The sequence below is a fragment of the Notolepis coatsorum genome (genome assembly GCF_963971535.1).
Source record: "Notolepis coatsorum genome assembly, chromosome: 19".
Taxonomy (NCBI): Eukaryota; Metazoa; Chordata; class Actinopteri; order Aulopiformes; family Paralepididae; genus Notolepis; species Notolepis coatsorum.
The window spans coordinates 33,874,224-33,889,551 of record NC_140183.1 but is presented as its reverse complement, the minus strand read 5'-3'; the positions used below and the strand labels follow the sequence as shown (position 1 = coordinate 33,889,551).

At 48.3% G+C, this 15,328-nt stretch overlaps 1 protein-coding gene across 1 annotated transcript in view; it reads right to left on the bottom strand.

Moving 5' to 3' along the window:
- Positions 1–5,010: 5,010 nt before the first annotated feature.
- The window catches only part of gnrhr3 (gonadotropin releasing hormone receptor 3), a gene marked incomplete at both ends in the record, with an annotated part of 48,928 nt that continues 38,610 nt past the window's right edge, over positions 5,011–15,328 (bottom strand). Inside the window, one exon of the mRNA XM_084336602.1 lies at positions 5,011–5,429. Coding sequence (XP_084192728.1) covers positions 5,011–5,429 — 419 coding nt within the window. The remainder of the gene's footprint in view (positions 5,430–15,328) is intronic.

Genomic DNA, 15,328 nt, shown 5'->3' with positions numbered 1-15,328 from the left:
CAAACCAGGAGGTGATGTTGCCGGTCAAGATGCTCTCTATTGTACATGAGTAGAAGTTCTTAAGGATCTTCTGGCTGACTTGGAACTTCCTTAGGCGCCTGAGGAAGTAGAGGCGTTGTCGTGCCTTCTTCACAACACTGTTAATGTGTGTGGTCCATGTCAAGTCCTCGGATATGTAGGCTCCGAGGTACTTAAAGCTGTTGACTCTCTCAACCGGTGCCCCGTCGATGCTGAGGGGGTTGTAGTCCTTGACCCCCGACCTCCTGAAGTCCACAATCATCTCCTTTGTTTTGCTGACGTTCAGGGAGAGGCTGTTTTCCTGGCACCATCCCGCCAGGACCTTGACCTCTTCCAGGTAGGCCCTCTCGTCGTTGGCAGAGATCAGGCCCACCACCACTGTGTCGTCAGCAAATTTGACGATTGTATTGCTACTCCGCTGAGCCACACAGTCGTGTGTGTACAGGGAGTAGAGGAGGGGACTCAGAACACAGCCCTGGGGGGCCCCTATGTTGAGGGTGATGGATGAGGAGGTGCAGTTGCCTGCTCTCACCACCTGGGGTCTGCCAGTCAGGAAGTCCAAGACCCACTGGCAGAGGTCATAGCCCAAGCCCAGGTCCCTGAGCTTGGCTATGAGTATGGAGGGGACTATGGTATTGAATGCCGAGCTGTAGTCGATGAATAGCATTCTCACATAGTTCCCCTGCCTCTTGTCCAGGTGTGATGCTGCTGTGTGCAGCACATGGGATATGGCGTCCTCCGTGGACCTGTTGGGGCGGTATGCAAATTGCAGGGGGTCCATGTTGATGGGGAGGGAGGAGCAGATGTAGCCCTTTACTAGCTTCTCGAAGCACTTCATGGCTATGGAGGTGAGAGCTACAGGGCGGTAGTCGTTGAGGCAAGCAGGCTTGGATTTTTTGGGTACAGGGATAATAGTGGACTTCTTCAGGCAGGTGGGGATGACAGCCTGTTCTAAGGACAGGTTAAATATGTCAGTGAATACTGGGGCCAGTTGGTCGGCACAGACTTTTAGGACGCGGCCGGGGATGCCGTCTGGACCTGCTGCCTTCCTGATATTCACTTTTTTAAAGGTCCGCCTCACCTCATGCTCTGTTACCCTGAACACTGCGCCTCCATCAGCAGCCGACCCCCCCCCCCCCCATTGCCGAGGCTTGTGAGCTGGTGTTGTTATTACCAGCATCAAACCTCGCATAGAAGGTATTGAGGTCATTTGCTAAGGAGATGTCACTGTTCAGTTTGAGGGAGGCGCCTTTGTACTTAAGACCCACCTCGCTCCAGCACAGGTTGATTTCCAATTCAACCCCCCAAACGCACCCCACTTCGGTGGCACTTGGGAACGAGAAGTGCGCTCCATAAAGACAGCCCTGTACGCAGTACTTGGGGCCCAGACTGTGGCGGAAGAAGTCCTAATGACAGTCCTCACGGAGATTGAGGGAGTACTTAACTCGAAGCCCCTCGGATATGTCTCCAGTGATGTGGCGGATATCGACCCAGTTACCCCCAACACACTCCTGATGGGGCGGCTAGATCCTGCATTACCACAGACAATGTACCGGCCTGAAGAAGCGAACGGCCGACGAATGTGGAGGTACAGCCAAGTATTAGCCGACAAGTTTTGGAACAGTTTCCTACTGCACTACCTACCGTCTCTACAGACCCGCCAGAAGTGGGTAAAGGAGAGAGACAATTTGACAGAAGGAACAGTCGTCATGATTATTGATCAATCACTGCCCAGAGCTATGTGGCCGGCCGGCCGCGTAAGCAAAGTGATCACCGGTGCCGACGGCAAGGTCCGAGCAGCTGAAGTGCTCGTCCAGGGTCGCACTTACACCCGTCCCGTGGCAAGGCTCATAGAACTGCCTCGACTCCCAGACACAATCGATGATGACCATGACCCTACAACCCTATGACTTTGTGAAGTTGACTGACCCCTACAGCAAACCCTTATGTGTAAATAGACAACACGATTAATCTGTCTCCGTTTAACTGATTAGGTCTGGGACCTATTCAGGGGGTGGCTGTTGTGAAGGGCCAGATTAAACCGAATATATATATTTATTTATATATATATATTTAATTGTATTTGTATATTCTCTAATATTCCCTGATATCCCTTGTATATTCCTTGTACAATATGCATTGAATATCCATTCTAGCCTACTGAACATCCCATAATAGTCTCCATTCTACTATTGGTCGAGACCTTGGTGCCAGGCTGCCATACCCCTCAGACCCAGTTCAAACGTACCGCTCGACATGTACGAACAAGTCCTAGTTCCGCGTAGGAATTTGGCTACCGCACCACTAATGGGACTATTTGTTCATAGTGCGTATATATACTGCGCTACTAAAGTAGGACTTTCTTTTCAGTCCAGTTTCTTACCCTCCAATAGAGTCACAGACGTAAAGCCTCCCCGCGATGCCACGTGTGGGAGTAAGGCCAAGTTCGGCCTACCATCGGTATTGAGACATTGTGTATATTAATATTTGAATAGTCATATTTGGCACTATATCGTCGAGTTGGACGTAGTCTATTAAGCTAATAATAGTCTGTTAATATATAGTGCTTCGTGCGGTGAGAATACTACCGTAGTCAGTACCCCATCGTTTCGGGCAGAGAACTGGCTGCTTACCCAGGGTGGTTGACCCTATGTGAAGCTGCACCCGAGGAGCCCCAGAGCCGACGAGCGAGTGGACCTGTATACCGGATTATTCTACCGACGACAGCCCGCCTTCCCAGGCACGGATTATGCTTTGGATACTTTGATTATTCTATGGATAAAGACCCCCGACACTACCGTGTGTTGGAACCCCCCCCCCTGGAGAGGACGCAAGGTGAGGAGACGCTCTGCAAGACGAGGTCTCTCCACATCTCTCCCCCGTGGACCGGAGAGAGCCGGCCCACAAAGAGTCCACCTGCTTTCATCTGTGGTCCAAGGATCGCCGGCGCATTGAACGGCACTACAGTGGGTTCTCCTGGGATACCCTTGGCCGGACGAGGCAGCTGGATTCTACCCCCCCCCCCCCCTCCTACTCCTGTCGGCTTACAAGCGACCGGATTAACCCCCTCTAGTGTATCCAGCCTATAATCATTAAAGTATCATTGCTGTTATTCCTTAACTATTCCAGGTCGTATATTTACCACCTGCGCCTTCAGAGATTGGACATTATCTATTGATATACCGACGAATACTCCTTGCCATAAAAGTGCATACTATTTCAATTCATAAATGTAATTAAGTGATTAAGTGCTTATTCTACACACCATCGTTGTGTAGGAAATAAAGACCTGTTTCTAATTCGTACATTTGTGTTGGATCCGTTTCATCTACATGAGAGTGTTCATGATAATATATTTATGCCGTGTACTGGGTGGCCGAATATTAAGTACAAAGGTAGTGGTAGTAAGTATCATATCTAGTAATACAGTCAGGGAATTGTACCCCTCAGTTACAATGTACCTTTTCTCCTGTGGTCGATTAGTATTTTATGTTTCTGATGAGACTGTGTTGTGATGTGCCACATTCAGACCCAGTGGAGAGCTAGCTAGCTTGCATAGCTCTATAGCAGGAGCCAAGAGACTCTCTGATGTCCAACTCTATAACAGGAGCCAAGATATTCTCTGGTGTCCAACTCTATAGCAGGACCCTAGAGTCTCTCTGATGTCCAACTCTATAGCAGGACCCTAGAGACTCTCTGATGTCCAACTCTATAGCAGGAGCCAAGATATTCTCTGGTGTCCAACTCTATAACAGGAGCCAAGATATTCTCTGGTGTCCAACTCTATAGCAGGACGGCTAGAGTCTCTCTGATGTCCAACTCTATAGCAGGACCCTAGAGTCTCTCTGATGTCCAACTCTATAGCAGGACCCAGAGACTCTGGTGTCCAACTATATAGCAGGACCCAGAGACTCTGGTGTCCAACTATATAGCAGGATCCTAGAGACTCTCTGATGTCCAACTCTATAGCAGGAGCCAAGATATTCTCTGGTGTCCAACTCTATAACAGGAGCCAAGATATTCTCTGGTGTCCAACTCTATAGCAGGACCCTAGAGTCTCTCTGATGTCCAACTCTATAGCAGGACCCTAGAGTCTCTCTGATGTCCAACTCTATAGCAGGACCCAGAGACGCTGGTGTCCAACTATATAGCAGGACCCTAGAGACTATCTGATGTCCAACTCTATAGCAGGACCCTAGAGACTATCTGATGTCCAACTCTATAGCAGGACTCTAGAGTCTCTGGTGTCCAACTCTATAGCAGGACCCTAGAGACTCTAGTGTCCAACTCTATAGAAGAAACCAAGAGACTATCTGATGTATATAGCAGGAGTCAGTGTAGGGATCAGGGCCACATTGTGCGAGTGTTACAGAGTTGGAGAAGTTGGTTAAACTCACTCCCCATAAATATTTCATGCATGCTTTTGATTTTAGGTTGATGGATAAACTTGCCAGCATGAACAACACCTGTGACATGAGGCAGGTGTACACTTCATCTTGTCCAAGGAGTTCATACGTTTATTCAAGGTTTTGATAGGACCGTTTGGAAAATTACCTTTCACCTTACAATAATATAATAATAATAAGACAAGTGAGTTGTATTCCAGTCCTGTCTTGCCCACGTGTGTCTCTTGTAATGTCACTGTATTCCTACAGACATCCCACATGAAGCCCAATAAGCATAAACCCCCGTGATGACAGTGAAGCTTGAGTGAGGCCAGCTCGGCGGTCACTTCTCAGCAGTTATCTAGTGCTCTTTCCCGCACTTAATGTCCACAGAAATATCCTACACAACAAGGGCAATACGCCTTTCAGAGAGCTCCTCAGTCCTCACCATCTCTCCTGAGAAGGTTCCATCTTTCCTTGCATACCTTACTTTCAAGACTTGATCCTAAACCCTCCTGTAACCATAGACTCCTTCTAATAACCACAACCCTCCCGACCTCGGTCAGTGTGCCTCTATCCCACGGTCCCTCTGATCTGGTTGACGCCTCTATCCCGCGTTCCCTTGGATCTGGTTGATGCTGGGTCCGTCCGACTCCTCCTGCTCCCCGCTGTGGGGACACTGCTGTGCAGACAGGCGGTCCAATGACCTGGGTGAAGCCCCGGCGTCCCGGGCCCTGCAGCACCAGCACGTGGCCAGCAGGTCGGCCCTGAAGGAGGGCGTGTAGAAGCCGTAGATGACCGGGTCGCAGCAGGTGTTGAGGTTGCCGAAGACGAACAGGGCGTGGTGGACGTACTCCGGCGTCACGTGCAGCATGTCCGGCTGAAACCAGTACCAGATGCCCAGGAGATAGTAAGGCGTCCAGCACACGACGAAGGACACCACGATGATTATGGTCATCTTCAGCGTCTTCATGCGAGCCTTTGGGATCATGTCAGTGCCGCTGCGCCTCAGGCAGGATTCACCTGCTGGAAGAGGAAGAGCTTTGGTTACAAGCAGCATTCAAATGGAACAAGCGGTGATCAAATACGATGAGGTAAAATTTAGAGGTGATGCAAAATATTATTGTGCATTATATTACCTCTGGAGGCAATTGAGGGGGACCCTCAATTTCAGTGAATTTCAATGACGGCATCATGAATGACAATTTATTTTGATAATTTTTATCATTTTAAAGACATATAATTAATAATATATAATAATAGATGTAGTATAATATAATATAATGTAGTAATAAATAATAACCAGGAAAATTAATGCTCAGTTTGCTGGATAAACAGAACAGGGGCTAAATTATGCAGAACATTTTCAAAAGATTCAAGGAGTACAAGAAAAAACGACATGAGCAAGAGATTGAGCTTCAGAACGCTGTATCCTGAGCTTCAGAATGCTGTATGCTGAGCTTCAGAACCCTGTATCCTGAGCTTCAGAACACTGTATCCTGAGCTTCAGAACGCTGTATCCTAGGGCGGCTAAGTGGCATAGTGGGGAAGGTGCTCACTACTAACGCAGGAGATGCTGGGATCGAGCCCAGCTCTCGGCGTTGCTACACGGTTCGGTACGTACCTCGGTTTTGTGGTCACGGTTTTCGGTTCGGTTCGATATATTGTTTTTTATAAAAAAAATTAAATGTAACTCCAAAAATACCAGAATCAGCATAAGATATATTATATAGCCTAAAAATAATCCAACTTTTCAGTTATTCTCAAGGACGTAGTCATGCAAAAACTGAAAGAATGAGGCAGTTTGACATCAGGCACATCATTTTACCACGAGGAGGAAGTGTTTACAGCCTTAAATAATGTTTGGCACACAAAGACCGAACTGACTGAAAAATATAGGCTACATTTGTCAAAGTATTAACTGGCAGCATACATCAAACTAACACACACACACTGTACTGTTTAAAAACAACACTGCTCTGTTCATTCTATTTTTTAAAATACGTACATTATCTGTCTACATTTATTTAGACTAACATTATTTAAATATTGAGTGCAACTGTGGTGGATTACGTAATTCGGTGAGTTGGAACTATCTATGGGTTGGCGCGGGTCCCCACGGACATTTTAGCGTGTGGGACCATCAGTTTAGGAGGAGTTCATAACATCAACAAGCAGCACGAAAGCAATAGCATAATCTGCAATAGTCCGGGTTGGAGTTAGTAAAACACAGTTGTATGTTAGCCTTCTTGGATGTTGAATAAACGCCTATCATTGTCTTTAAACACCCCGCCTCTCAGACTCTCGTTTCCTCCTCTGCTAGCTAGTAGCTACGGTAACATTTTGTTGACTATTAGCTGGGGCAAGTGCTACCATAGTTAAAACGTGCGTTGTGTTGTACAAACTGCTAACGCTATGGCAAGATGTGTGTAGGCCTATGTAATGTTAATGGCTATGTTTTTAAAGTCGTAATGAAGATTGATTTATATTGTGCTTGCCATTTTTACACAAACTGACTAGCACCTGGCTGCAGTGCTGCTGCTGCTGCTGCCTGCAGCCAGCGCTCACCTCTCCCGGCTCCGTGCCAAATTAAGTTTTTTTTATTATTTGCGCATCCCCGGAACCGTACAATACACAGACGCCCCGAACCGTGGAGGTCGTGCCGAACGGTACACGGTTCGTGTAACTGAGGGGTACAATTCCCTGACTGTATTGTTAGATATGATACTTACTACCACTACCTCTTGTACTTTAGACTCTGGCCACCCAGTACTAGGCATAAATAATTATGGTAAACACTCCCACGTAGATGAAACGATCCAACACAAATGTACCAAGTCGAAAGTCTGCGTTTAATAATAATTAATACATAGCAAAAGGTATGTAGAGCAATCACTTAATTACATTTATGATTTGAAATAGGATGCACTTTTATGGCAAATGAGTATTCGTTGGTATATCAATAGAGAACGTCCAATCTCTGGTGGCGCAGGCGGTAAATATACAACCTGGAATATTTAAGGAATAATAGCAATGATACTTTAATGATTATAGAACTGGATACACTAGGGGGGGATTCCGGTCGCTTGTAAGACAACTGGAGAAGGGGGGGGGGGGTAGAGTCTGGCTGTATCCGTCTGGCCGAGGGTATCCTGGGAGAACCCACGGTTGTGCGGCTCGGTGCCTCAGCGATCCTCGATCCACAGATGAAAGCAGTTGGACTCTCTGTGGGCCGGCTTCCTCCGGTCCACGATGGAGAGACGTGAAGCGACCTCGTCGTGTAGAGCGTCTCCTCACCTGTCGTCCTCTCCGGGGGGGGGGTTTCCAACACACGGCAGTGTTGGTCTTTATCCATAGAATAATCACTGTATACAAAGCATAATCCGTGCCTGGGAAGGCGGGCTGTCGTCGGTAGAATAATCCGGTATGCAGGTCCACTCGCTCGTCGGCTCTGGGGCTCCTCGGGTGCAGCCTCACATGGGGTCGGCCACCCTGGATAAGCAGCCAGTTCTAACCGAAACGATGGGGGTACTGACTACGATAGTATTCTCACCGCACAAAGCACTACATATGAATAGACTATTATTAGCTTAATAGACTACGTCCAACTCGACGATATAGTGCTAAATATGACTATTCAAATATTAATATACACGATGTCTCAATACCGATGGTAGGCCGAACTTGGCCTTACTCCCACACGTGGCGTCGCGGGGAGGCTTTACGTCTGTCACTCTCTTGGAGGGTAAGAAACTGGACTAAAAGGGAAGTCCTACTTTAATAGCGCAGTATATATACGCACTATGAACAAATAGTACCATTAGTGGTGCGGTAGCCAGATTCCTACGCGGAACTAGGACTTGTTCGTACATGTTGAGCGGTACGTTTGAACTGGGTCTGGGGGGTATGGCAGCCTGGCACCAAGGTCTCGACCAATAGTAGAATGGAGACTATTATGGGATGTTCAGTAGGCTAGAATGGATATTCAATGCATATTGTACAAGGAATATACAAGGGATATCAGGGAATATTAGAGAATATACAAATACAATTAAATATATATAAATAAATATATATATTCGGTTTAATCTGGCCCTTCACAACAGCCACCCCCTGATTGGTCCCAGACCTAATCAGTTAAGCAGAGACAGATTAATCGCGTTGTCTATTTACACATAAGGGTTTGCTGTAGGGGTCAGTCAACTTCACAAAGTCATAGGATTATAGGGTCATGGTCATCATCGATTGTGTCTGGGAGTCGGGGCAGTTCTATGAGCCTCGCCACGGGACGGGTGTAAGTGCGACCCTGGACAAGCACTTCAGCTGCTCGGACCTTGCCGTCAGCACCGGTGATCACTTTGCTTACGCGGCCGGCCGGCCACATAGCTCTGGGCAGTGATTGATCAATAATCATGACGACTGTTCCTTCTGTCAAATTGTCTCTCTCCTTTACCCACTTCTGGCGGGTCTGTAGAGACGGTAGGTAGTGCAGTAGGAATGTCCTTTGTTGTGCACTCTCTATGGTAGTGCAATCATCTATGTTGGGGTCTGCGGAGATAACAGTGCTCAATCCACAGAACATAGGTTTCTTATTCTCAGCCTCCTCTTGACTTGCTTCCCTCGGGATAGGCGTGGGCCACTCTCCTTCCGGGAGCTTTAGGAATGCTGGGCCGTCACTGTAGACATTGCGACGGGTGAGGTCATCTAGGGGCATTCCCCGGGTGATGACGTCAGCTGGGTTCTGTTTTGTATCAACGTAGCGCCACTCTGTTTCTCCGGTTAACTCTTCGGTTAAGTCTTGAATCTCTGTGACTCTGACTCCCACGAAGACTTTGTACTTGCATGAGTCCGATTTGATCCAGGCGAGTACTGTCGTGGAATCTGACCACAGGATTGTTCTAGACACCGGTATGGTGAGCTCACGTTGGATGAGCGTGGCTAGGTGCGCTCCGGCTAGGGCTGCGCAGAGCTCTAGACGTGGGATAGATTGTTGCTTGCGTGGGGCTATTCTCGAGCGGGCGAGGACAAATGCTGTGTAGATCTCTCCCCCCTCTTCTTGGGCCCACAAGTAGGCTACTGATCCGTATGCGACCTCTGAGGCGTCACTGAAGACGTGTAAGTCCATTTTACATGTCTCTGGCCTCACCGTGGGTGGGAAGTAGCTTCGGCGCATATTAACGCCTGGGAGTGAGTGGAGCTCCATCTCCCACTCTCTCCAGGTGGATGCAAGGTGTGCGGGAATGGGGTCGTCCCAGCCCTGGTCCTTGTCCCACAATGCTCGTACAATCATTTTTGCCCTGGTGGTGTACGGTAGAATACATCCTAGCGGGTCATATTGTCGGGCGAGTGTTGTGTACACACTCCGTCTGGTGGTCGGCGCCGCCGCCGGCCTACCCTGCTCCGTAGTCAGGGGCTTGTGTCTGTAGTGAAGCGAATCTGTTTTGAATCGCCACACCAATCCCAGGGTCATCTCCTGGGCTTCTCCCGGGATGGTAGCCATCCAGGTCTCGCTGCTGGCTGCCTTGTCCTCGGAGGAGAGGCTGCGCAGTACTTGCGGATCGCTGCTGGCCCACTGCCTGAGATCAAAGCCGCCTTTGATCAATGAGGCGCGGAGTTTAATCAGGAGAGCCTCGGCTTCTTCCTGGGTTGAAAGGCTTTGTAGACAGTTGTCTACGTAGAAGCTGTTCTTTACGCTGTGTCGGACCTCTTCGTCCGCTGCTGGGTCCTCTGCTACATGTTTCTGTAGTGCAAATGTAGCACAGCAGGGGCTGCACGTCGTTCCGAAGGGGAGGACTTCCCATTGGTAGATGGCTGGGTGCTCATCTCCTGGCTTCTCTCTCCATAGGAACCGTAACAGGGGCTTGTCCTCCTCTACTAATCTCACCTGCAGGAACATTCCTTTAATGTCCCCGCTGATGGCCACCTTTTCCTGGCGGAAGCGGAGTAGAACGGCGAGTAGGGAGGGGCCGAGTGTGGGACCGGGCAGTAACTCTTTATTCAGATTTTGGGATCCGATCTGGTAGCTGCAGTTAAATACTATGCGGTCTTTACCGTTGTGATGGACCTTGTGGTGAGGCACGTACCACGATTCAGTGGTCTGGTCAGCCTCTTTAATGTCCATCTTTGTGACGTGTCCCGCTGTGATGAGCTTCTCAATCTCGGCGCGGTATACACTCTCTTGGGCGGGGTTCTTGGCTAAGCGCCGCTCCGTGTTCAGCAGGTACCGTTCTGTGGCGTCTGTCTTGGCGTGGAAAGTAGGCATTCCTTCTCGCCGCAGGAGTGGCGTGGCGTATCTCAACACGCCGTTGACCGGGACTCTCTTGGTCCCTGTCTCGAGGAGGTGAATGGCGTAAATGTCATCTTTAGAGCGAATGTCTTTCTTTCCGTTCTTAAAGGGCATTTGTTCCAAGTTCCATAGCCGCTCTACGTGTTGCAGGAGTGTGGTTTCTCCCTCTGTGACTCGGGAGTGGAGACATCTAGTGGCTGTACTTCGGTTGAGAGATTTGGCGAGCGGGCCTTGGAGAGTCCATCCCAAACGGGTCTCGACTGCTGCAGGACAGCCTCGGGGTCCGGTATGAACCCGGTCTATCGGGACAATGAGGTCTGCATGGTCGGAGCCTATCAACAGGGTCGGCATAGCATTGTCTATGAGCGGGATCGGTAACTTGCGCAGATGTGCATATTTCTCCATCAGCTTGGCGACGGGGTATGTGTACCGCGACAGTCCTATTTCTTGGCTGGTGAAAGCGTCTGTAATCTGGTACCGTCGCTCAGGCTGGCCGCTTGCTGCGATAGAGAATGAGACATTCTCGCCCTTTATCGTCTTCAAATCTCGTCTTATTGTCCGAATTGTCATTTGGGTTTCGCTTCCCCGCAGCCCTAGCTGGGCCGCAGCGGAGGCGAGCAGAAGGGTCTTCTCTGACCCGTCATCGAGGACGGCGTAAGTGTCCAGGACTTTATTCTGGTAGCTTAGTGTCACACGCACTACTTTTAGGAGTACTCGGGCTCCACTGCTGCTGGCGGGATCGATGTACATGACGCTCGCTTTGCTGCTGGATGGTGCGGGTGAAGGGCGCCGTCTGTTACTGTCGTGAAGTATGTCCAGATGGGCTCCATCGCACTTGGTGCACCTTTTCTTTAAGCGGCATTCGGCTGCCATGTGTGAGCGCGCACAGCGAAAACAGCGCTTGTTGGACTTTATCCATTGACTTGCTTCCTCCGCGTTCAGCTTGGGGAAGGAGTCACATTGCGCTAGCCAGTGTTCTTTCTCACAGTAGGGGCACACTATCTTCCACTTCTCCGTTCTGGAGGGGGTACTGTGGCTCCTGCTGCTCGGTACTGACTCCGATTGGTGCATCACAGTCACCGATCTTCTTCCATCATTTAGTCGTCTGGTTCCTTCTCTGGAGCCAGGGGTGCTCCGTCCGAATGTATCTAGCCGTAGGCTGCTGACTTCTCTCGCCAGGAAGTCTGCTAGATCGAGGAGGTTCGGTTCGGGGCCATTCGGGTCTCGGTGGTCTCTCTGCCGCCTAAAACGCTCCTGTCGAGCGGGCGGCAGCTTCTCCAAGATCCTTTCCATATTTGAGTTGCCGTAAAGTTCATGCCTCCCCTTCTCTCTCTGCGCTCCCAACATCCCTACCAGGGACTGCACTCTGATGGACAGGTCGTCCAGTGCTCGATTGTCTATTGCTGGGGGTAAGCGGTCGATGTGTCGGATCTCCTGGATCACGTAATCCCATATGCGCCCATACCTCTGGTCCAATGCTACCAGCGCTGCTGTGTATGGGGTGGTGGAAGTTGCGTAGGCGAGCGCTATATTATGTGCGCGGGGTACCTTTAAGTGCTTCAGTAGGATGGCGTATTTATGGCGTTCATCCAATACATCCACCAACATGGTCTCCAGACACATGCGGAGTTCTGTATACTGGGCCCGGTTCTCTTGGGTGAAGTCGGGTACCATAGGCGTGCCAATGTATGACGCTGACTGTGGATACATCGGCGAGCGTTGGGGGAGAGGCCTCCTAGGCGAGTCTCCTCCCGCTCCTTGGTATGGGCTGGTACCGGCAGTGTACCATGGCCCGCTTGTCCAGGTGCTGTTCCTCGGTGCGGGTTGTGCGTCGTGCTCACCCGTGTATAGAGTCGGGGGTCTGTAGCGCAGCTCCGCGGGAGTATAGCCTTAATTGCCGCGATAATTAAAATGAATGCAATGATTTTGACGGGCGCGATTAATTGCTATTTGCGCGTTTGTTTTAATGAGGCGGAACCAGTGCCCCTTGTCAGTCACTGTCCGTGTTGGGAGGCGGGCCGCTGGCTTTACTACAGAGCACAGCACAGGAGCTCCGTGGGGCAACGCCACATAGCTTAACTACATTTCTCAATAGTGTTGCTCCTTTTAACCAAGTAGCGTTATTTGTAGTGTAACGTTAGAATAACACAGAATAACGTTAATACAATTACATGCATCATTGTTTACAATGATCGGGTGGGGCTAGTCAAAGGACTGGAGACGGGGACAAGTTAAACATGAATTAATTTATTATAACAGGTCGTTTTCGAGTCGTGCTGCAGTGCCTACGCACCACAGCTATTCTATTATATACTGCTTTGACGCTTCCTCCTCATCGTTGATTGCCTGTAGTAGCTGCATCTAACGTTAGTAGCTAACGTTAAAACTAAAAAACACAGAACCGGACGAGACAAGTTGTCGGCTAGGATAATCACAACAATACTTCCGGTCCGGTCGGTGGGCTTCAAAATAAAAGTCTTAAACACCGGAAAAGACGGAGCGGTGGGCTTCAAAATAAAAGTTTTGGGAAATTATAATCGCCCAGCAAAATGTGTTATCGTGGCAGGCCTACCTGCACCTGAGACTTTGGAGTCTTCTGCCAGAGGGAATGGGGTTAAAGAGGTCGTAAGCAGGGTGAGAAGGGTCCCTGATCACCGTCTCCCCTTTCCGCCTGATTTGTGTGGCATAAATGGAGGCCACAGAGGGGAGCTCACAGCCGATGATTTTTTACGCTGTGCGTACAATTCTTTCTAAATGTCCCCTATCATGGACGGTGGTGTTTCCGTACCACACAGTCATTGAGAAGGTAAGGACACTCTCCACAGTGGCTCTGTAAAAGCTGAGCATCGCCTCCCTGGACACACCAAACTTTTTAAGCTGGCGCAGGGAGTGGAGCCTCTGGTGGGCTTTGCTAATTATGAGGCTGGTGTTAACTTCCCATTTTAAATTATCACATATGGTGATGCTGGGAGGTATTGTCTACGCCCACCACAAACTTGCATAGGTGTTAAACCGTTGAGAGCACTTTTCACTGCTTCAGTCTCTGAGAAAAAATACAGTTTACAAGATTTAAACTGAGCACATCATAATAATAACATTCTCAGATTTCAAAGACACATCATTTGAAAGCTTACATTCTGTACTTTCACAATCTGGAAAATGAAAATGGAGACTTGTAGGCATTTTCGCTAGACTGGGTCACATGTGCGAATAGGCTATAATAAGGTAATTTATAAGCCTGCTATTCTATATTCTATAATAATATTTCAAATTGCATTGGTCCGGATGGGAGAATTCAGTACTGTATCTACAAAACCTTCTGTTTAATCATCTTCCCTTTATTCATTTCCTTAGATTTTTTGTACACATGATCTCAAGAAGGTACTGAACGAAGGTACTGACTGAAGGTACTGAAGTTTTTCATGTCTGGTCATTGTTAGCATGGTGTTATTCACTGTCAAAGATGCAAAGAAAAATCATAATTCATATTCTCCTTTGTTTCATCACAATTTAAGCAAGCCTAGTAATAGACACAATATTTCTGACACTGGGAATACATTCACTGAGGTCCATAGATGTCCCTAGATACCAGGCAGGGCTTGACATTGACACCTGCCCACCCGCCCAATGCGGGTAGAATTCGTCATTGGCGGGTAAATGCGTCATTCTTGTAGTCTACAAAAGGCATCTGGAATAATTAAGTGAATCCAGGTGATACTATATAATACTACAACTCCCACGAGGACTGGGTGGCCACAGTGTGCTCATTCCATTGGCCCATCCACTTCGCCCTACTATCGCGCGCGTCATGTTGCTTCCGTGTGTGACAGCTGACAGCTGAACGAACGCTGTTAACGTTAATAGCTCAACTGGTTAGTGCGACCGACTCATCCATAGTTTACTTTACAGACAGTTAGCTAACGTTACAATGTGGTGGAATAGTGTGAAAAGACCGGGTGAACCAAACCATCGACAAACAGAAAAGAGAATGAGACAGAGACCGACTATTTGTGGATGTGCGAGTAAGTAAACAAACTAACATGTATTATGTAACGTGTATTATTAAACTAATATTACGGTGTTTGTTAGCTAGCTAGCCACATTCATTTAAGCATAAGGGCTCGAGACTAACACCGTCCTGGCCACCCTCTCAGTCAAGATAGCACTCGCAAATAATATTATATTATACTGCACATTATCACTGTGCGGTCTCTGAGTTAGCTCTCAGCACCATGGACAGCTTCCCCAGATGCCTCTTTCTTGGTTAAAAGCTGCTATATAATTGCAGTCTATTTACCATTCAGATCAAACATGGCTTGTTTCCTATAGCCATTCTATTCTACCGTGTTCTATTATTCTGTGTTCTGTTCTTCCATTGAATTCCATATGTTCTCTCTGACGTCCTCTGTCTGTCTCTCTCTCTCTCTCTCACACACACACACTGAATAGAGGACTAGACATCAAAGCAAATATTGGTAACAATATATCATAATTAAGTTTGTACTTAGTTTTTGTAATTACATACTCATTGTTACACAGTGTACTTACCGCATTACACTTCCTTAACATTAACAATAACCCTAACTATATTCCTAATCCTAACTTTGACCTTATTCCTAGGTATTGAGTCAATTCAATG